The 22,413-nt window shown below is 41.6% G+C and overlaps 3 protein-coding genes across 4 annotated transcripts in view; 1 reads left to right on the top strand and 2 right to left on the bottom strand.

The window, feature by feature from the left end:
- Nucleotides 1-2,680, bottom strand: part of LOC140126425 (uncharacterized) — a 51,691-nt gene extending 49,011 nt beyond the window's left edge. The window contains exon 1 of the mRNA XM_072145889.1: nucleotides 2,583-2,680. The gene's annotated coding sequence lies outside the window, so the exon portion shown is untranslated. The remainder of the gene's footprint in view (nucleotides 1-2,582) is intronic.
- Nucleotides 632-7,455, top strand: CCNG1 (cyclin G1). The gene is made up of 7 exons (XM_072145891.1): nucleotides 632-822; nucleotides 2,625-2,888; nucleotides 3,447-3,700; nucleotides 4,427-4,505; nucleotides 4,724-4,822; nucleotides 5,600-5,803; nucleotides 5,991-7,455. The coding sequence occupies exons 2-6, from the start codon at nucleotides 2,625-2,627 to the stop codon at nucleotides 5,789-5,791; spliced, it is 888 nt and encodes a 295-aa protein (XP_072001992.1). The 5' UTR covers nucleotides 632-822; the 3' UTR covers nucleotides 5,792-5,803; nucleotides 5,991-7,455.
- A 6,073-nt stretch (nucleotides 7,456-13,528) lies between these two features.
- NUDCD2 (NudC domain containing 2) lies at nucleotides 13,529-22,388 on the bottom strand. 2 transcript variants are annotated; one of them, XM_072145886.1, is made up of 4 exons: nucleotides 22,198-22,388; nucleotides 18,537-18,585; nucleotides 16,899-17,050; nucleotides 13,529-14,719 (listed from the first exon to the last, which is right to left on the bottom strand). In XM_072145886.1, the coding sequence occupies exons 1-4, from the start codon at nucleotides 22,294-22,296 to the stop codon at nucleotides 14,636-14,638; spliced, it is 384 nt and encodes a 127-aa protein (XP_072001987.1). In that variant the 5' UTR covers nucleotides 22,297-22,388; the 3' UTR covers nucleotides 13,529-14,635. The 2 variants fall into 2 exon arrangements, with proteins under 2 accessions (XP_072001987.1, XP_072001986.1); XM_072145885.1 differs by having other exon boundaries at nucleotides 13,536-14,719; nucleotides 22,108-22,384.
- Between the last annotated feature and the right edge of the window lie 25 nt (nucleotides 22,389-22,413).

The following is a 22,413-nucleotide window of genomic DNA, read 5'->3' as shown; positions in this document are numbered from 1 at the left end:
AAACGCAAAGTCGCGCCCACCGGGGCGGGCCTCGGCCCGATCGCATCGGCGTTTCCATGGAAACGCCTGCGATCGTGAACGAGCCGCCGGTGTTTCGCGTTAAATTAACGCAAAACACCGGCGGCTCGTTCCCGATCGCAGGCGTTGTTTGCAAGCGCAGACAAAGCGCCCTGTGTGGCGCCGGCCTAAGGAGGTCTTCATAACTATAGATCACTAGTGATTGACCAGGGACTGGTCAATGAGCTTTTAAATGTTAACTTGGAGGTAAGTAAGACTACCCGGTGACTGTCAGTATTTATCGACTGCTCCTGTTTTTCAATTCTTCTGCAGTCAGGAGGTGATGTGGCCTCTGTTATTAAGAAATCACTTCATTTCGTAAAAAAAATTACATTAAAAAAATCCTTGAGTATAAATTCTAGTTCTTTATTTTAACTACGCTCACATTGATATACTGTCAAATACACTGCATTATATGTTAAAAATATTGCTGAGGAAAACTCAAAAATCACCAGGAGGTGGCATGGTACATTCACTCAGAGGAGAGAATGTGAAGAATGACTTTGCTGAGCGCTTCACCAATAGACAGCGGAGGGGCTGGCTCTATGCCTGACTATAAAAGGGCCTGTCAGGGGATTGTCCTTTAGTCGGCTGAGTAAAGAAGAGCTGGAGGGGGAGAATCATTTTTTGGGGTGGGGAAGCTTCATTCATCGCTTATAATTCATTGAGCTGCTACAATTGAACAAGCAGCGTTTGCAACGTCAAGATAGGAAAAAGCAACTTCTGTAACTTCTTAAGACATCAACCTCCTACACCCCACAAAAGGTAAGTGACAGGTTTATAGGCTCTTTTACATCTAGGCTCATGTTTTGCAATTGTATGTCTGGTTGATTCTATTCACCAGGTTTGAGAAGAAGTTTTAATGGATTTGAGTAACTCTAGGTGGTTGCATTCTACTATTGTATTCTGTGTAACATATCATCTTCATAACTAAACTGCAAAGCATATTTGTCATGTCTACGATATTGTCCACATATAGAAAAGGTGATAATACTTTAGATTGCAAGCTCCTGTAGATGCATGTACGTTTGTGGGCGAGAATCCCTGTAGGCCCTAGATTAATGACACTACAAGACCTGGTTATTCTGATTCAACGATTACAGCTGAATGATACCGTGTAAAAAAGAGAATTATAAGTTGTGTGGAAACGTATATATGTGACTATTAAACCTAGGCCTTCTGTATAGTGCATTTCCTATAGAGGGAACAAGTCTAGACTTGTCCTCTGTGTAAGTAGAGGGGGGTGTATCAGTGGGAGGACCTGAACTTACGTCAAACACTCAATGGGAGGATTTGTAGTGACTTCACCAGAGCTCAGGGGGGCAGAGCCCAGTCTTTGTTACATGGGTGAGGGGGAAGGGCTGGCAGCTTTTGATACTAGTGTCAGCAGGAGAAGTTGCTCTTCATGGTTTACTGCATTACAATAGGCCTGCAGATTTGTACTTGAAGGCATTGGAGCCAGAAACAGTGTTTGCACAGTGCGATCACTATCCTACAGCGTATAAACTATCCTTAGTAGCTTTACCTTAAACTACATGGAATAAAAGCCTCAGCCCCTATATACTGTGTGTGTCACAGCTCATTTTTTGGGGTAAAAAAGTATTAATTTGTTTAGAAGTTGTGTCTGTTTTTGAGAAAGATAAATGACAATGGCAGCTTTAAATGCTGTCAGCTTTCCGTAAACCATGGCCAAGTTAGGGTGACTTGAATACAGGCAGTCCCCAGGTTACATACAAGATAGGGTCTGTAGGTTTGTTCTTAAGTTGAATTTGTATGTAAGTCGAAACTGTATATTTTATAATTGTAGATCCAGACAAAAAATTTTTTTTACCACAGTGACAATTGGAATTTCAAAATTTTTGCTGTAATGGGACCAAGGATTATCAATAAAGCTTCATTACAGACACCTTACAGCTGATTGCAGTCTGGGACTATAGTAAAGCATCCAGAGAGCTTCACCAGAGGTCACAGTGGGCAGAGGGGTCCGTCTTTAACTATGGGTCGTCTGTAAGTCGGGTGTCCTTAAGTAGGGGACCGCCTGTATAGGGATATATGATGCACAGAACATATCATATATCACTATAATACACGTCCCATCCTCAGCACTGTAGGCAATCCTAGAATCCAGCCTACATACAGTCAGTTTTGTATGCACCAACCACGGTCAGGTGCTCATTACCTAAATATGAATTTACTTTGTGGTCTGACATATTACACCTGTGTGAACTATGTGGGTTGTTAATGCACTATTATCCCTCCTTATCCATAAGTATTTTACATTTTAAGAAAACTTTAAATTATTTCTTCTTAAAAAAAAAAAAAAAAAGGAAAAACTACAGACTGCAAAACTAAAGCAGAAAAACAAGCCTATAAATACATAAACACACACACATGTGGAAAGACACCTCCTATTTTCTGGAATTAGGAAAATTCCATCTTTACAGTTAGAATATGGCTGTTTATGGTTGCACATAACTGACCTATGTATAATATTCATACACTAAACATATACAAGGTGTACTTACACATCACTGCAGAGTCTAATTTCATCTCTTCTTGTGTTTCAGATGATTGACACACTTGTAACATCAGAAGCTCAGGACCTTCTTAGCCAGCTGAACTCACTCTTGGAGCAGGAGCTGAAATGCCAGCCAAAAGCTTGTGGTTTGCGGTTGATTGAAACTGCTCATGACAATGGCCTCCGGATGACCACCAGGCTTCGTGACTTTGAAGTGAAAGATTTGCTTAGCCTAACTCAGTTCTTTGGTTTCAGTACAGAAACATTCTCGTTATCTGTAAACCTTTTGGACCGGTTTTTAGCCAAAATGAAGGTAGGTGACTTATTTTCTTGCCATAAAACATGTATCACTTAGGGCATGTTTACACACTGCACTTGAATTACATTTTGCAATGCAATTCAAGTGCATTTAGACCTAAATGCTTTCGTTTGAGAACTAGCAACTAGAGAGGAGTGGACCCGAACTTTAAAGTTCAGTGTTCTCTGTCTGGCATCGCCGCCTGACTCTGACATTTCGACTGATGGGCTGCAGAGCAGCCAATCAGGCAGCTTTACTTAGCAACTAGGCATGGCTGTAATTGTCAAGGAGGGCACAGCCATGCCTAGTTGCTAGGAGCGTAAAGCTGCCTGATTGGCTGTTCTCTAGCCCATTAAGCCGAGCTGCTGTAACCTAAAGTGTATTGTAAACTTAATGCTTTTGTATATAGCGCAACATTTTTATTGAATTCTGTTGGCCATAAAGAAATGTATTTGATAGACACAAAAGCCTGTCCTGTTCTAAGTGTGTAACCAGAGCCTTGCCTATGTCATTTCTGTTTAATATGTGTTATAAGCTGTGACTTCTTACATTTTTTTTATTCACAATTTTTAGGTACAACCAAAACATCTGGGCTGTGTCGGCCTGTCCTGTTTTTACTTAGCGGTAAAAACCACAGAAGAAGAAAGAAACGTGCCCCTGGCGACTGATCTGATCAGAATAAGTCAGTACAAGTTCACTGTGTGTGACATGATGCGTATGGAGAAAATTGTTCTGGAAAAGTTGGGCTGGAAAGTGAAATCTACAACAGCGTATCACCTCTTGCAACTTTACCATTCCCTTGTTATTAAAAACTTATCAAGTGAAAGGTAAAAACTGTTATCAATATTTAAGCAATGGAACTGAAAATGATATAAATTTAAGTACTTGTGTATGTATTCTGGCTCCTTTACATAGTCTCATATTCTGGTGTTTTGTCAGTTTTCTACCCCACCTGCCACTTTGGAGCTTGATGCAGAGAGTGGCGGGCGAGCCTGCCATATTTAGTATATTCTCCTCCAGAGAGTCAGGTCTAACGTAGGGATTTCATTATTGTGGAGGGGTTCACATCTGTATGAGGACAGAGCCTTGTTCAATATGCCAGTGATAATAAATCCCATCCTCAATGGTGCAATTCATAGTTCAATATATAGGCAAAAATACTACTTCTTTTCCGGAAAAATGCTGTGTGTGAATCCAGCCTTATCAATCAAAGCCGCATTCAAAGCTCTACGGACTGATACTGGAAGCTGTGTGTCGACAGAGCTGTACTGGTAGTTTGGTTCTGTTCCTATAATGAAAAGCTCTGTGCTGCACTGCATTCTGGGAGACAATGAGACTGCAGAATTCAATCCCATAAGCCTACAGAACAGAGAATTCTGGAGATAAAAATGGTCAGGAAGGTTAATAGTAAGAGAGAAGTGGAGTAAAGCTCCACCACTTGAGTAAAACATAAATTTATATGTTGCGCACCCCCCCCCCCAATGGATAATTAGAATTATGCAAAAATGTATATTTATTTTTGCTTATTGTGTCTTCTTTTATCATCCACCTAGGCAAAAGTTTTTTACACTGGAACGTCTTGAAACCAACCTTAAGGCTTGCCACTGTAGGCTTGGATTCTCTAAAGCAAAGGTAAGCCAAGGGAGACAAATGTGCAAATACAAAGTAATATTGATATGTTTATTCAGAAAGGGATTCCCTTGATTACTTAATTTACCAACCAAGCCCCCCCCCCCCCCCCCCCTTCGCCCAATATATAAATGTATTCTCTGCTATGGGAAATTTAGTGTGTATTTTTCTGTGTAATAGATTACAGCTTTACATATTGTACCATTCTTTCTTTTGTTTAGCCCTCAGCGTTGGCGTTGTCTATAATGGCTGTCGAGATACAGGAACAGAAGCTACATGAATTGACAGAAGCAATGGAAAGTCTACAGAAACATTCCAAGGTAGAAACCTTTAACCAGCCCACTTTGTAACTTGCATCGGCTGACTTTAGATGGTCATGTTCAGTCTGAAATACAGAGCACATGTTGGCCGTATTTCTTGGACTGAACTATACTCAAGACTCTAAGGCCACATTCACACTGCCGTCCCCCGTACCGTACCGGGCAATGGCAGTGCACGGGGAGAGGGGTGAGCGCAGCTCACCCCGCCCCTCTCCATAGGGATACATGGTGCACGGCGCCGTATTACGGGTAAAGATAGGACAGGTCCTATCTTTTTCCCGGGTACGGAGCGGTACGGTGCCGCACGTGTGCTGCTGTTGTGCTGCTTTAGGTTACTGTCTGCATGCTGGACTACTGTCTCATATCAGTAGCAGGATAATAAATAAGACAATAGTCCCAATGTGGATAGGAGATCGCAATAACACTTGGTATAATCCCTTTTCTGAGTCAGTAAAAAAAAAACATTGGTGGCCAGGAGGGGGCTTCTTGAAAAAAAAAAAAACATTTACTTACCTCTGCGGTACCGCCCTCCCGACCCATGTAAATAAACGGGGACACAGAAGTGGTGCTGTCCTCAGCTTCCAGCCGGACAAGGGCCCGGCCATGCCCACCCGTCCCCCATTATATATAGCGCTAGGAATAGGGACGGTATTTTGTTGCTGATGAATTGCATTGCTCATAGTTGTGATTTCTCAGTTATCTTTCTACCTATCTATAGTGTATTAGAGAAAAAAAACTGCAGAAAAGCTCATTATACATTCTTCCTTTTTTTTCCAGATCAGCAGCCGAGACCTGTTCTGCTGGAAAGAATTAGTATCAAAGTGCCTAGCAGAATATTCTTCCAGTCAATGCGCAAAGCCAAATGTTCAAAAGCTCAAGTGGATTGTATCCGGCCGCACAGCGAGGCAGCTGAAGCACAGTTACTATAGAATAGCACATCTTCCTACAATTCCAGAATCGGGCTCCTAAAATCTTATGAAGGTAAGTGTTATCCTGACCTTTAATAATCTGTATCAGAACAGGGTAGGGGATAAATGCATGATCACACTTTGCACTCTCTCAGTAATCTTATTAGTAGCGCAGATATTAGGACTTTTAAGTTGCAATGAGGAAAAGTGAAAATCATCCTTGATATCTAAAGGAACTCTCGTTTTTTTTTTTTCTACAGTCAAAACGAAAAAAGAAGTGTGTGACTATTTTCAATGGACAATGGAGAACACATGGAATGCACAAACTGTGAAGCCTACGGATAACATGGCAGCTAGTTTTAAGTTTTCTGAAGTTTCAAAAAGGAAAAACAGAAAAAAAAAGCGGAAAATGTGACAAAAAGGTTTTTAGTACTTAGAGAAATATGCACAGGACAAAAGACTTAGTTATGGCTAGAAGTACCTCTCTATAGGTGTATTGCTGGTGAAAGTGTGAAATGTAATGTTGACTGGGGTTCTGACTTCCTACTGATGTATGTTCAATTCAAGCTCAGTTTTTGTGGGAGAAGGTCATGTAGAATTGCTTATGGAGTATTTTACAGCATAAGCAAAAAGCAGCTCGGCAGGTCAAGGTTACACAAGTCTAATGCTGGGGTGTTCTGCAATATAGTCAGGCCTCCTAGTAGAGCCTAAGGGAGAACTCCATATAACATGTATGGAAGACAATACTTGAGGTCAAATGGTTTCTGTTTTGGATGGGGGTTCTCTTTTAAGCATATTTGATCTGGGCTTATGATAGGGGTGTAGTCACATGGCATTTGAAAACCTATCCTGAGATCCCAAAAGTATTAAACTACACAAACTGATGTATTGGAAGCACCTAGAAATGCCAGAGTCTTGTCCTGTGTATTTTCTCAGAAAAAAAAGATGCACTTTACTAGTTTTTAACAAATTAAGGTGGCATATTGTGCCGCAAGATGTTTCAATGTTCGTTTGTTTTCAAGGGCTCAAACTTTTCAGTGTCAAGCAATACGCAATTGTCACACACGAGTTTATAGCGCATATCTGCCTTATGACTAATGCGGTTGTACTGCGAAGATTGTTGTCTTGTTCTGTACTGTATACGGCCTTCAAAGGTCTAGTATTTGTTTAAATTATTGGAAGTTTATTTTAGCTCTTAAAATCATTTCTTGGCTGATGATCATATAGTTGCCATGTTTACCTCTTTGTGGCCACATTCTGGGTTTCCTCCTATAAACTGCAATGTGGACATGGTCACTAATGGTACATGTGGGGGTCTACTCTGTCAGCACCAGGAGGGAGATGAAAAAAAAGCTATATTACTTTCTGAAACTGAGAATAGAAAAACTAAGTCAAATTTGCTGAGGTCACCTATGACGCACATGGACACGGATACAGTCTCCACTATATCAGATTGCTCTGCATTTCATATACTGGGAGAATATTATGTGGTAATTCTGAGGTTTATTGCTGTTATTTAATATTTATAGTCTGATATAGAGGGAGTACAAGGTGTCCATGTTGCGTCTTTTGGGGAACATCTGTGTTTAGTTAAGGATCACCAATGTTGTACTACTAGACACTGTCATCACTGCCACAGGGCTCAAGCCCCTGTTACAAGCAAGTGCCTCTAAACATTGCAGTAAGATGTGTGCCTTTCAATAAAATTTATTGAAAAGAAAAAAAGTGTATTTTCTTTCTTTTTTTTTTTTTATTCATAAAATTTGCTAAGCTATGCCATCACTCAAGAATTTGTGCAGATCTGCCTTTTGGGACCCAGACCAATCCTAAAAATTAAAGGGCTGAAGCTCCATGTCACCCTCCACTGTTTTTTCCTGTACAAAGCCCCTACTGTGCAGAGAAGATGTGGATCAGATAAAGTAATATGCCAGCGCTTTATAAAATGGGAACATGCATCTATAAACACTGGAGTACTTTAAAATCTAAACCCTTCAGTGTACTTATGTGGGTGGTCCAGGACCAAATATGTCCAACGTGTGTCTCCATAATTCGGAAAATCCACTATTACTATTTGCTTCCTTTGACTTCTAAAACTCCCTACTAATGCCATTAATATAAGTAGTCACCCTATGGTCCACATCCGTGTAGAATATTCCAAATGTGTTTCTGAAGGTTAGTCAGTGCAACATCCCCCACTGGAGGCAGGCTACATCTACAGGGGCCTCCAGATTGACCCACCCAAAAATGTTACTATTTTTAAGACCCATCCACAGGTACTTTAATCCTTGGGCGTCTGATCATTTCTACCATAAACTGCAATACTATAATGTAAATGGAGGATTTGCCATGGGTCTAAAGATACTGCCAAATGAATAACAGGTCCTGGAGCCTCCAGGTTATCATGGGAACAGATCGTCTTTTTCCGCTGACACCGATGTAAACTACTTTTAATGGTCTGACGTGACAATTGGGTACCTCTCACCTCCCTTAAATGTGCCTGCAGTTGTGTGGTATTCATTATTCATTTCCAAAGGACAACAAAGCAGTCATCGCTGTGGGATGTGGCCAAAGCACTTTCACTTAGATTCGTTTCTGTGATGCTTCCAGTCTCTCTGTAGCACCCTCCTGATGACTTACTGTGTGATACTCTAAACTCAATGGGGGACATTTACTATGGCGTTTCCGCCAGTTTTGTGGCGCTCTCACCACATGTTCTGCTCTCCTACCTATTTATTAGCTGTCGGGGACAGAAAAAATGACATTTTCCATCTGCTCCGACTCTTCTCCGAAAAGGGGCGTGGCTTTGGCGGAGTGGAAACTCAGACAGAATTAATATGTGTCACAGCCATTTTTGGGCGCTGTAAACTGGCGGAAAGTAGACCAAAAGAAAACTGGTCTAGCAGGGACTGTTGGACACATTTCTGGTGCTTGGGACAGATTTTGGTCCCAGGGACAGAAAATGGGCTCGGGGACAGAAAATGGGCTCGGGGACAGAAATGTCTCTGCACAGCTCTACAATATTAAATGTGTATCTTCTTTCCCAGAGCAGGTCGGTAACAAAGCCAATGCAGACACCGACACTCTAAGTAAATGTCCCCCAATGGCTATTTCTGAGAACACCATGATTGAGGAATCAGTGAGGTCCTGTTTATCAATTGATCAAGGTGTCGTCTTGGTCTCATAATATCAAAATAGGGCCATGCATGGATCAAAGACTTGTTGTGAAATTAAGCCTCTAAAGGGGTTGTCTGGCTGTGCTAAAAATGTAGCAGCTGGGCTGGGGAGGCATTTAAATAAAAAAAATAAGACATAACTCACTTGCTTCGGCGCTCCCAGTATCCCGGACCGTGGTCAACTGGTCTTTGATCCATGTATTGCCCCATTTTGATATCATGAGACCAAGAGCCTAAAAACTGTTTAAAACCCTTCATAAATGTTAATAAATGAATTCTAGGGCAGACAGTTAAAAGGAACCTACTTTTAGCCCACTAAGCTACCATATCGGGTATAATATATTCTTTCTAGAATTGCCTCTTTTATGTGAAAGTCAGAAGTTCCAGTTAGAGGGGACTTTACTGGTACTCCCAAATATTCCAATTTATTCCAAGCCCCATCCGTGCACAGGCATCCATGCTGATATAATAAATTGTACCTGTGTGTTGAAGATGGCGGTACAATTGATTATTTTGCATGTAGTACTTGAACGGCCAATTCTGGTCGCATTGAGTGCTAAAGCAATGGTTGGCAGTACTAAGGAAAGTGAGCCCTGTCCACTGCCTTTCTTACGCTGTGACGGGGCCCCTCATGGCAGTTCTGCCTGTGTGACCCGTTACTCAGATAAAGCACTTACTATTTTCTGGGATACTGGAGCCTGCAACTATTCCATGCTGATATCAAAAGCAGAATATAATAAGCAACATTTTTATATTATATCTGTGGGACACTTTTTGTCGCCCCTAAAATATTGATGTACAGGCAGTCCCCGGGTTACATACAAGATAGGGTCTGGAGGTTTGTTCTTAAGTTGAATTTGTATGCAAGTCGAAACTGTATATTTTACAATTGAAGTTGTAGACGAATTTTTTTCTTTTGCCCCAGTGACAATAGGAGTTTCAAAATTTTTGCTGTAATTGGACCAAGAATTATCAATTAAGCTTCATTACAGACACTTTACAGCTGATCATTGCAGTCTGTGACCTCTGGTGAAGCTCTCTGGATGCTTTACTATAGTCCCAGTGGGCAGAGGGGTCCGTCTGTAACTATGGGTTGTCTGTAAGTCGGGTGTCCTTAAGTAGGGGACCGCCTGTACATAGCAAATACAGAAATTATGCCACCTGGTGGTCAATAAAAATTCTGATAAGCAAAGCTGTAACGCAATTGTTTTCTGGCCAAGCACAAAAATAAAGTTAGCTGGAAAGTGAAAAAAAAATGGAACATCTATAAGTCTTAAAATGTCAGTGTTTTATAATGAAGAATAAATCCCTTTCTTTGGATATGACATTTTTTTTTTCATTATTATAATAATTACACCCACCTGCCACTGTCTAAATAGTCCTCAATCCTCATAATAAATTTGCACTAACCCATATTTGAACCTCACCATAACTGTACAGTATAAGTGACAATTTAAGCGAAGCAGGGGCCCCGGTATTAATTCTCCATTAATAAAGTTACACAGCATCAAACACAGGCATTTAACCCCTCAGATGCCACCACAGCATATGATAGCATTGCAACATGTCCCCACAGTGCAATAGAAGTCATTTAGCAAATTAACCCCCTACATATCTTCCTAGTGTCACCATTCTGGATGCAGTCACACTTTCCGCTTGCATTGCATTTTGAAATGCAACGCCACCAAAACAAGGTAGGACTTGTTGCGATCCTCTGCGTTTCCTCTGAAATGCAGGCGATTGGTAACTAGCACCACATGTTTTGCATGTAGACGATGACCGTACCCTAAATATTCTGTGAACTTTACCAGGAAGCTGAAAAAAAAATCAAGAGAGAAGCACAGTCTCCTAGTCATCAGCAGTTAAGGGCCTGTTCCCGTGTGCGTTCTGGCTTCTATTTTGCAGTTTCCATTATTTAAAAAAAAAAGGAATTTAAGTTAAACGGATGTCTGGATGGATCCATAGATTGCAAAGTACTGTATACTTTTATTAAACAGATTTGTACAAAATAAGTTTGTTTCCGCTTTTCATTATTTTATAAACATCCGTCTATTAGTTTCTGGTTTTTTTTTGTATATTTATGTTTTGGCCACTAGAAGTTGCATTGAAACTCTGAAATGTAAAATGAGAGAATGTTCAGTTTGATAAAGCGGGTGGATACCTAATGGTAAAAATTGGTACAAGTTAAGAACATCCGTTTTACATAATGTAAAAATTATGAGACTTCCATAAGCCTTGCAGTTTAAAATTGATTCAGCCGTTTGTGTCCAACTATCCGCTCAAATAACAGAAGATGTAAACAAAAATACAAAAAGGAACACTATTGAAAGTCCATTGATATCAATGTGAAGAAAAGATCCGTTATTCAGCAGTTTTAAAAATGGAAAATGAAAGGCAGAAAGCAGATGGGAACTGGCTCCAAGTCTAAACACATCTATGATAGGGAGCAGCTCCTTAACACTAGGCTTGAATTGTGTTTCAAAACATAATTCAAACACAATGGTCCACATTTACTGTAGTAAGGCAAACAGCGTCCGCCAGATTCATGATGACTGGAGCACGGTCTTCATGAATCTGGCGCACGCTGAGAGCTCCCGAAGTGCATGAACAAAGTGTACCATTTTTTTGTGTGCGACATATTTATGTCTGACATCAGACATAAACGTGGTGACCGGAACGCCCCTTTCTGTACACAGTACTGTGGTGTGCATAGTGCAGCCGCGACACAATATTAGCGTACACGCGTCATAAATACATATGCGCCAGAATTTTAGACTGCATAATAAATGTGTGTCACTGTGTGAATGGCTACCATTGAATAATGTCATTGTTTTATTCTTATTAAATTTTATTTCACTGTTCATCCAGGCCTATGATCCCTTAAATTAAAGGAAATCTACCATTTGTTGTTATGCATTGTGAACCAAACATACCTTGGGAATGCTGTAGAGACACTGATGCAGAAACAGATCTTGTTTAATCCCTGAATTGAGTGGTTTTGCTCAAAAAAACAATTAGAAAATTGAGGACATTGGGAAAAATGGGTGCCCTGGCTGCCTACATTACTTTCACATACAAAGGAGCTGCCTGAACTGTCTAGACAGGACTAATCAATCTGAGCTGGATGACTCATACACAGCAGCTGGGGGAATAGTTCAGTGATTGATTACTTTTGCCAGTCAAGGATAACACAGTGAGGACCTATTCACCTTATGCTAGGCAGGACAAAGCTTAAGAAGTGCATAATTAGGGTGAGGAGAAGTGCCAGGCTAGCCAGAGGAGCAACAGCGCCTCATTATCATATATGTATAATTGTTTTTCCAGCAAAACCACTCAGTTCAGGGATTAAACAAGATATGTTTCTGCATCAGCGTAGCTACAGCATTCTCAAGGTATCATTCATAATGCATAAAAACAAATGGTAGATTTCCTTTAAACTATATTTAGTGAACTTGAATTCATTCATAATTCTGGATTGGATTACATATGCTTCCATTTGATACATGGGAACGTCTTCTCATTTGGGCCGCATAAAACAGCAACTTTTTTTCCATTCAAATTTCTCAAAGCCTGGTATTGAACCATTTGGAGGGTGGATGGTATTGATAAAGTACCAAAGTTTCAATGCATCATGTACCCAAAGTATAGCCCTGTAGCAAGAAATCTGTAGTACTTGCCATTTACAGTGGTGGCCAAAAGTATTGGCAACCCTGCAATTCTGTCAGGTAATACTCAGTTTTTTTCCAAAAAATGAATGCAATCAGAAATTCTTTGGTATTATTATCTTCATTTAACTTGCCTTCAATGGAAAACCACAAAAAGAAATGTCAAAAGCCAAATTGGATATAATTCCACACCAAACATAAAAAAGGGGGTGGACAAAAGTATTGGCACTGTCTGAAAAATCATGTGATGCTTCTCTAATTTGTGTGAGTAACAGCACCTGTAACTTACCTGTGTCACCTAACAGGTGGGGGCAATAACTAAATCACACTTGCAGCCAGTTGAAATGGATTAAAGTTGACTAAAACTCTGTCCTGTGTCCTTGTGTGTACCGCATTGAGCATGGAGACAAGAAAGAAGACCAAAGAACTGTTTGAGGACTTGAGAATCAAAATTGTGAGGAGCAATCACAAGGCTACAAGTCCAAAGACCTGAATGTTCCTGTGTCTACCGTGCGCAGTGTTATCAAGAAGTGTAAAGCCCCTGGCACTGTGGCACCTCCCTAGATGTGGGCAGAAAAGAAAAATTGACAAGAGATTTCAATGCAGGATTGTGCGGATGGTGGATATAGAACCTCGACTAACATCCAAACAAGTTCAAGCTGCCAGGGGGAAAAACAGCGTCAACGTGTACTATCCGTCAGCGTCTGCATGAAAAGGGACTGTGTGGTGGGATACCCAGGAAGACCCCACTTCTTACACAGAAACATAAAGCCAGGCTGGAGTTTGCCAAAAACGTACCTGAGAAAGTCTAAAACATTTTGGGAGAATGTTCTCTGGTCAGATGAGACAAAAGTTGAGCTTTTTGGTAAAAGGCATCAACATAGAGTTTACAGGGAAAAAAAGATTTGTTTAACGGAGCTGCCATTGGCAGACAGAACAGCCCACATCCGGACACAACAAGTAGATTAAAATGTCACTTTTAATTATCAAATCATAAAAGCAATACAGAAGAAAAGTTGTATTGTTTAGTGCTAAAAAAGGGATGTGTTTAAAAACAAGTGTCCAGCAGACAGACTAAGACTGCATATTACACCATTTTAATATACAGTGGTATTGATTGTAGTTGGGACAAGGGCAGTTAGTGAGTGTATTGTATGTGAGTCAATCTTATGACCGTACTATATAAATAGATTCCTGATCCCACTGTTTGTCTCTGTGACCACACACGGCTAAATGACTGGGAGTGATGGTCGATAACACCTATGTCTAAATCATCGGATATGGGCTGTTCAGTCTGCCATGTCCCTGCTGTGACACTAGGTCCGCTCTGTGTAATAACATTTTTACTATAGTAATGTCCTGGAAGGACCTGTAAAAACAGAGGTGGTTGACCTTAGTCAATAGCTATGCTCCCCTTTCCAAATCTATGCTCCCTAAAAGTTGGGAGAAAATCTGATCAAGGATCTTAAGGACTTCTGAGATGGCTGGCTAATTTAGCTTCACACATCTTGGCGGTTGTTGAGAAGGTGTGGATGTGCGATTGTGTGAGCGAGGTTTTCGTCTTGGTGGTATAAGCTCTCCGTCTCCTTGGGGGTCATTGCTTTTATTGCTACGGATTGCTTACACCATTTTGTGCTATCTACAATTAATTACTTTGACTTATTTGTTTAATAGAATTTTTCTTTATTTTAAAATGTTTAATAAATCCCCCCTTTTTATTTATTTTTTTTTTAAAGCGATAGCTGTCAGAAAAGTCCCACAGACTTTGCCAGACTGTGTGTTTTGTTTTCTTTGAGTCAATGAAAAAAATTCTGATGTTAAATGCAGAATGGAGAGGACAAGCGTGAAGACCTGCTGCTGCAAACCGTGACTCAACCTTGACTTTGTCGTAGAATCGCAAAATTGGAAAGAATCAGATCAACCAATGACTTCCATCTGTAATCTGTGTGTAATGAGTGTGTGATTTTATCGTTTCTCGTTCACTAAGCAGTGCGAAAGCTGAAGTAATTATTTGTTGGTATCCGCAACTGTAAAAATATAAATTGTCCAATAATAGGGGGGGGGGGTTCACTTTTGTAAACTTGAGAAGTCAGGTCCCCCTTTGCTGTAATTTCCAGAAATTTCTGCTCCACTAAAGTCAAATCCAGGGTTCTGGAAAACAGATAAAACAACGGGTTTATTGATTTTATTATGCAATTAGTGTAAGAGCAGTGCACAACAAATTTATCATCACTACTAGTTGGAGTCAAGTCGCAAAATAATTCTCTGACAAGGTAAGATGCAATTCTGTCGCAAGGAGTTTTCAGATTATAAACAACCAGAACCAAAGTAAAATTATTCATGCATAGGAGTCAAGATTAGTGAATACTGAAGAAAACAAGTCATGCACTGCAAGTAACTACAGAACCAGAAGAAAAAGAAAAAGACACATTCCCCATTGCTGTATACACCCTCCTTCTATATGGACATGAGCACATGGAATCCCATATACACCCTCCTCCTATATAGATATGAACACATAGGATCACATATATACCCTCCTCCTATATGGATATGCACACATAGGATCCCAAATACACCCTCCTCCTATATGGATATGCACACATAGGATCCCGCATACACCCTCCTCCTATATGGATATGCACACATAGGATCCCATATACACCCTCCTCCTATATGGATATGCACACATAGGATCCCATATACACCCTCCTCCTATATGGATATGCACACATAGGATCCCATATACACCCTCCTCCTATATGGATATGCACACATAGGATCCCATATACACCCTCCTCCTATATGGATATGCACACATAGGATCCCATATACACCCTCCTCCTATATGGATATGCACACATAGGATCCCGCATACACCCTCCTCCTATATGGATATGCACACATAGGATCCCATATACACCCTCCTCCTATATGGATATGCACACATAGGATCCCATATACACCCTCCTCCTATATGGATATGCACACATAGGATCCCATATACACCCTCCTCCTATATGGATATGCACACATAGGATCCCATATACACCCTCCTCCTATATGGATATGCACACATAGGATCCCATATACACCCTCCTCCTATATGGATATGCACACATAGGATCCCATATACACCCTCCTCCTATATGGATATGCACACATAGGATCCCATATACACCCTCCTCCTATATGGATATGCACACATAGGATCCCATATACACCCTCCTCCTTTATGGATATGCACACATAGGATCCCATATAATCCCTCCTCCTTTATGGATATGCACACATAGGATCCCATATACACCCTCCTCCTATATGGATATGCACACATAGGATCCCATATACACCCTCCTCCTATATGGATATGCACACATAGGATCCCATATACACCCTCCTCCTATATGGACATGAGCACATGGAATCCTGTATACACCCTCCTCCTATATGGATATGCACACATAGGATCCCGCATACACCCTCCTCCTATATGGATATGCACACATAGGATCCCATATACAACCTCCTCCTATATGGATATGCACACATAGGATCCCATATACACCCTCCTCCTATATGGATATGCACACATAAGATCCCGCATACACCCTCCTCCTGTATGGATATGCACACATAGGATCCCATATACACCCTCCTCCTATATGGATATGCACACATAGGATCCCATATGCACCCTCCTCCTATATGGATATGCACACATAGGATCCCATATACACCCTCCTCCTTTATGGATATGCACACATAGGATCCCATATACACCCTCCTCCTTTATGGATATGCGCACATAGGATCCCATATACACCCTCCTCTTCTCTAGATAAGCACACAGAATATTGCAGATATATGCACATTCATGTTTGGTATAATATGGATATTCCTGTGTCATATGTATAGGACTGCCTGTCATTTTCAGATATTTGCTGAAACACGGCTTCAGACCTAATCCCTAAAGTAATACATTTACCAAGAACAGTGCAGTCTGTACTATGTGCAGTTTGCCTGTTTATAGTGCAGAGGGCACCAGATTCATGATGAGTCCACCAACTTTTTTTCTTAGTGGACCTTTAACATGGGGCGTGTCTGTCGGACTTTGCATGTTAAATCTGGTGCAGGGTCTGACTAAGCACCGGGTCGCCTCCTTCAAGGAATTTGTGTGCGACACAAAAGTGGCGCAGACACTTCTTAAATACCTGTGCAAGCAGTTTGCACTAAAAAAAACCTGCAACGTCCAACAGAAAACTTTTGCACGGCCCTTTGTAAACGTGCCCCACTGTATATAAGTATTGGGCAGGATTTCCGGCATTACCTCTCTCTGGAATCTCTCCAGTGTAAGTTTCTTCTGCATCTCATCTTGAACCCAAGGATCGGCAGAGTATTCTCCTTCTAGTAACGATGACCAACAATTGCCAGCATCTCGGTTAGTCTTGGTTAGAACTATACGAATAAGCTTTTTATCCTCTGCAATGAAACAAAAAAAACTAAATATAAGCATTTTCCATAATTGAGAATGGGAAAAACAATGTGTACCAATAACTATCCTACTTACTCTTCGTATACAGTGCAGCACAGTAAGACTTCAGTGAAATGTCTGTCACCCATGGTCTGGAGAGGCTAAAACTAACCTGTCAGTGAAAAGATGGCCCCATGTCAGGGGTAAGTGACTTTCAGCCCTGATATGTTATGGTAGTATCCAGCAGTGGTGAATGTCAGCAGTGTAGACCCCGGATACCACTTTAAAGCATCAGTCTATATAATCTTCATTAGTTTGGTTTTTCCTGTGGCATCTAAGTGGTTATACCAATTCTAGCTTAGATCCTTGTGATCCCTATGATATAGAGCTCTGCTACAGCCACATTATTGTGGGGACACCAGGCATCATATAATCTATGATGCAGGAACAAGCATACAGCCATGACAGATACATACATCACTCAACACGGTGGCACTTGTTTGGTATATTTAATCATCATGACTGCTAATTTTCATCTTCTTTGTGTTGTCTACTGTTACCGACGATGCATCAGGAGAGTATCACATGGGCATCTAGAGACTATAACATCTCTGGCTGCTGGGGGGACAGTGTAATAACCCTTATCACTGTATCTTGGTACAAAATAAGAGAACCCAATAGTTAATGAGCGATTTTGTAAAATAAAAGAGAGAATTCTAAAAAGGATATATCATACCCCATCAAGGTGCTGCTAATTTAGTAGTGACAAATCCTGTATGCTCCTTCCATGCCAAAACTTCAGTTTAGAAAAATGCTAAATAGGCTGCAGTTTTTTTTTTTTGGGGGCGGGGCGGGATACGCAGTGCGTCTCAGGGCTCCACATCTTGACCCAGGAGTGATGTAGATGAAGAGGGAACAATGAGAGAAGGCGCTGGGTGATGGCAATATTGCATGCCGTGTTGTTACTACTGTGAAGCCAGAGCCTGAACTTGAGCCTTATACATATATTTCTAACATTATATTGGTAAAGAAGGAGTAGCTGGAAAATAAAAACAAAGGGGTCAGCCTTGTTATCCATGGCCTCCTGCCTTCTAAAATCAACTTTAAAATAATGCTGATGAGTGAGAAGGGCGACCCCAGCCCCTGTGTGATCTGGCTTACAGACTATTACACTCTTTCACCCTCCTCACACAGCACTTGGTGTGAGCACTTCCGGCTTAGTTTTAGAAGGAAGGAGGCCATGGATAACAGAAAGGAGATTACCACAATCACGGTGCCCCTGGTTTATCATGCTGGATTTTGAAGGTAGATTTCCTTTCAAACCAGTTCAGGTATGTAAATTATTGTTATGGATTCCCTCTAAGCTCATATATTATACATGAAATAACATTTAACAGTTAATACCAGATATAATATAACATGTTCTTGAAGGCTCTAACAAGACATCCAATTTTCAGCTGCACATGTAAAAAAAATCAAAACGAAGAATCTTACCCAATGTCCACGTACTTTCATCACTTATCGTGGAATCATACAATCTTCCCTGAAAAACATAGCACTAAATCAGTAAATAAAGTATTGAAATGCCAGAAATTATTTTACATTATCAACACAACATGTGCTAATCTCTTCCAGCACCTCTCCAACCTGGGACCGATGCATGAACTGCCCCTTTTATCAACAATAACAATTCTTACTGCCACACACAAAACTGCCCGCAGACCGATTAGGCAAAACTCTGTACAGCGCTGCATAATGTGTGTGCGCTATATAAATAAAGGAATTATTATTATCTACTACTACAAGTGCCTACAGCCATCGATGGGGACATATCTTGTGGCTGTATATACGTCCCTCAACGGCAGTGTGAATGCAACCCTTACTGTCAATATTACTGATATTTGAGATCCTCTTACACTCCCTACGGAACTTACAGAGTACTTCTATATGCTACAAAATTTGGTCTATCATTCCACCTTGCATACCCACATAGAAACACCGGCTCACATTTGAAGTGTTTACCCAGTTTTGTCCGACTTTGCACTGAAAAGAACGTGCAAACTGCTTGCACATGTATTTGTGAAGCGTTTGCGCCACTTTTGTGTTGCAGCTGCACTGTGTCCCCCGCGCCACAAAATTCTGCACCTAGGGGTGTTCCAGTGGCGATTTAGACCATATTTCTTACTGCAACTCTACAGAATTGTTTTGCACACTGTATGTTAAAGGTGCACCAAAAAAAAGTTGGTGCACACTTCCCGAGCAGTACAGGGTGCGCCAGATAAATTAAGGTTGTGCCCCAGTATTCAAAAATCTGAACACTCTGCACATAAAAGGGCGGCACGGTGGCTGAGTGAGTAGCACTTCTACCTTGCAGCACTGAGGTCCTAGGTTCAAATCCCACTCAGGTCAACATCTGCAAAGAGTTTGTATGTTCTCTCCGGGTTTGCATGGGTTTCCTCCGGGTACTCCGGTTTCCTCCCACACTCCAAAACATACTGTTAGGTTATTTAGATTGTGAGCCCCATGGGGTCAGGGACCAATTTGACATGGTTGTGCAGCGCTGCGTAATCTGTGTGCACTATATAAATAAAGAATTATTATTATTAAAAGAATTATTATAAAAGGGGTTTACCCACGAAGCAAAGTTAGGCCCTATCAACGGGAGAGGACCTAACTTGCTGATCAGTGGGGGTCTCAGTGCCGAGACCCCTGCAGATCGCGAGAACGAGGGGTCCAACCGACCCCTCGTCGCTCCATAAGAGTAATGGAAAAGACGGTCGTGCCTGTCCGTTCTGCTCTATTAATCTCTATGGAGCAGACGGAAATTGCAGAGCATCGCACTGGGTAATCTCTGTCAGCTCCATAGAGATTAATGGAGCAGAACGGTCATGCGTGGCCGTCCGCTCCATTAGTCTGAGGAGCGGCAAGGGGTCAGACGTACCCCTTGTTTTTCGCGATCTGCGGGGGTCTCAGCACTGAGAGCCCCACTGATCAGAAAGTTAGGCCCTATCCCTTTGATAACGACTGTCTACTTGTTATGCATGTTACAGTTTGTTGTTGAAAAGTAATAAAAATCATTCTAAAAAAATTTTTCAAAACAGTCCAATAATAGTTTTCAATCCGAGTTTGTACTGTGTGTACGAAGACTGGAGTCTATCTTTTCTATGACTATGGAGAATACAATGGGAAAGAGTGCAATGTGAGATCTGCACGTCAAAAATACATGCACAGAACTCCCACGTGTAATGGGCCCAAGGTGCCCAAGTTTGTGACTGGATATACGTCTCCACAGACGCCTAAGGCGACCCGGCGCTGGTGTGCTGACACGTGCGTTGCACGGTACACAGGAAAAAGATAGAGCCTGCTCTATATGAATAGGACCAAACTGTAGGTTATAGAACGTGAGTACATATCCTGTACCCACCACCAGCCCATAAAATATCACAATCATACATCGCTTGTAGAATTGGTGAAAGTTACGACAGTCAGGCCACATCATCCTCCACGGAAATGTTCAGGATATGGGGATAAGGCCCCTTTAAAGGAAATCTACCATTTGATTTGATGCATTGTGAACCAAACATACCTTAAGAAGGCTGTAACTACACTAATGCAGAAACATATCTTGTTTAATCCCTGAACCGAGTGGTTTTGCTGAAAAAACTATTATAAAATTATGATAAGCTCCTGGCTTCTCCTTTTACATTAGTTATGCACTGCTTCTGAGAATGATGTAATAACTGGGTTGTGCCTGACAGACAGAAGTAATCAATTGCTGTACCATCCGCCTGCTGCTGTGTATGAGTGATCCAGCTCAGGTGGATTAGTCCTGCCTAGACAGTTCAGGAAGCTCCATGTGTAATGTGTTTATAAAGGCACCCAGCTTTCCCAAGGTCCTGAAGTATAATTGTTTCTCTCAGAAAAAACAATTAGTTCAGATATTAAGGCTGCATTCACACGACCGGAGGCACTTATGTACGGCCGCATACGTCCCCCATAGACGGCAATGGGCACATGGACCGATACAGTGCAGCACACGTGCCTCTCCATACAAGGGAAAAAGATATAGCAGGTCCTATCTTTCCCCGAGTTATGGCGCCGTGCATTGCAATGGAGAGGGGAGGGGGTCACCACTCATCCTCTCTATTGCGGCAAACTTATGCTCCCCGGGCATAAGTTTGTTTGAATGTAGCCTAAACAAGATATGCTTCTGCATCAGTGTAGCTATAGCAGTCTCAATGCATGTTTGCTTCATAATGCATCAAATCAAATGGTGGGATTCCTTTTAACACAAGCGTTTGCTACATCCAAGCATAGCATTTGTTTGGCTGGAAAGGCAAAAGACTCTCCATAGGGACACATGATGTCTGGCCGTACATACAAGAAAAGAGGAGCATGACCATAGGCGTCTATGGGGATGGATATCTGGCCAAGTGACGGCATCATTTCCAGCTCTGTGACCCCTGGTGACCTGCCACATGATTGGGGTCTTTCCAGGCACAGACTGCAGTGACCTTACCCCTCTGTCAGCCCCCAGGTTGTATTAACTGTGGTTTACTGGCCTCATGCATCTAAGGACCGGTTGACATTAGGGTTTTGGCTTTCATTTAGTAGTTCAGTTTGCAAAACATTGATTTTAATAGACTTGCAGTGGTGTCTGTGTTAGAATCCGTTTTAACATCTTCCACGACACTTTTCATTATTTGAGTTACCAGTAGGAATAGCAAAAATAACCTGACGGCTGTAAGGTACAGAAAAATGGAAACTGACGGGACACTAATAATGTAAAGCGAGGTATCCGTTATTTTAACTGATCCCTTTAAGGTAACCATTAAAAATAACTGATTCTTTGCTATTAATATGTAGGGTCACACAAACTGAAGCTAAAAACAGGGAAACGGACCCTAAACCATCAGAAAATGTGTCCCCGCTGCCCCACCAATCTGCTTTTAGTTCCCAAACTACACTGATAAGAGCGCAGTTGTGATTGGCCCTCCCGTGTCCCAGCTGCAGCCACGTCTGAACACTGCAGCTGGGGGGGCATAGACGTATATAGGAGCAGCACCTGAAGGATGTCTGTGTCCCGCACAGTCAGTGCAATGTCCCTGATGCCCAGTTTACAGCGGATATCCCGGCTCTGTGTACCAGAGGGCACCTGGACTTCAATGAACACCTCCTCCATGGTCTGGTACCAGCAGCCCCAGGGCGTCTTGCATGGCACCACCCCGCTCCTCTCATCAAAATTCACCGACATCACATCACATGCAGTTCAGCGCCATGAGACGGAAAACACTTTACTTTACAAAATGCGCATGCGCAGTTCTACAGAACTGTCTAGAATACAGTAGCTCCTGTGGGAATTACGTCAGTG

The sequence above is a fragment of the Engystomops pustulosus genome, chromosome 4 (assembly GCF_040894005.1).
Source record: "Engystomops pustulosus chromosome 4, aEngPut4.maternal, whole genome shotgun sequence".
Classification (NCBI taxonomy): domain Eukaryota; kingdom Metazoa; phylum Chordata; class Amphibia; order Anura; family Leptodactylidae; genus Engystomops; species Engystomops pustulosus.
This window is presented reverse-complemented; position numbering and strand designations above follow the sequence as displayed.

What these genes read in the sequence shown, in the direction of transcription:
- CCNG1 (XM_072145891.1), top strand. Translation starts at nt 2,625, where the DNA reads ATGATTGACACACTTGTAACATCAGAAGCTCAGGACCTTCTTAGCCAG. An exon ending in GGTTTTTAGCCAAAATGAAG is followed by an intron (nt 2,889 to 3,446) that starts GTAGGTGACTTA and finishes CACAATTTTTAG; the next exon opens with GTACAACCAAAACATCTGGG. An exon ending in GTCTACAGAAACATTCCAAG is followed by an intron (nt 4,823 to 5,599) that starts GTAGAAACCTTT and finishes TTTTTTTTCCAG; the next exon opens with ATCAGCAGCCGAGACCTGTT.
- NUDCD2 (XM_072145885.1), bottom strand. Translation starts at nt 22,296, where the DNA reads ATGTCGGTGAATTTTGATGAGAGGAGCGGGGTGGTGCCATGCAAGACG. An exon ending in GGGACACAGACATCCTTCAG is followed by an intron (nt 18,586 to 22,107) that starts GTGCTGCTCCTA and finishes TATGTTTTTCAG; the next exon opens with GGAAGATTGTATGATTCCAC. An exon ending in TGAAAGTACGTGGACATTGG is followed by an intron (nt 17,051 to 18,536) that starts GTAAGATTCTTC and finishes GTTTCATTGCAG; the next exon opens with AGGATAAAAAGCTTATTCGT.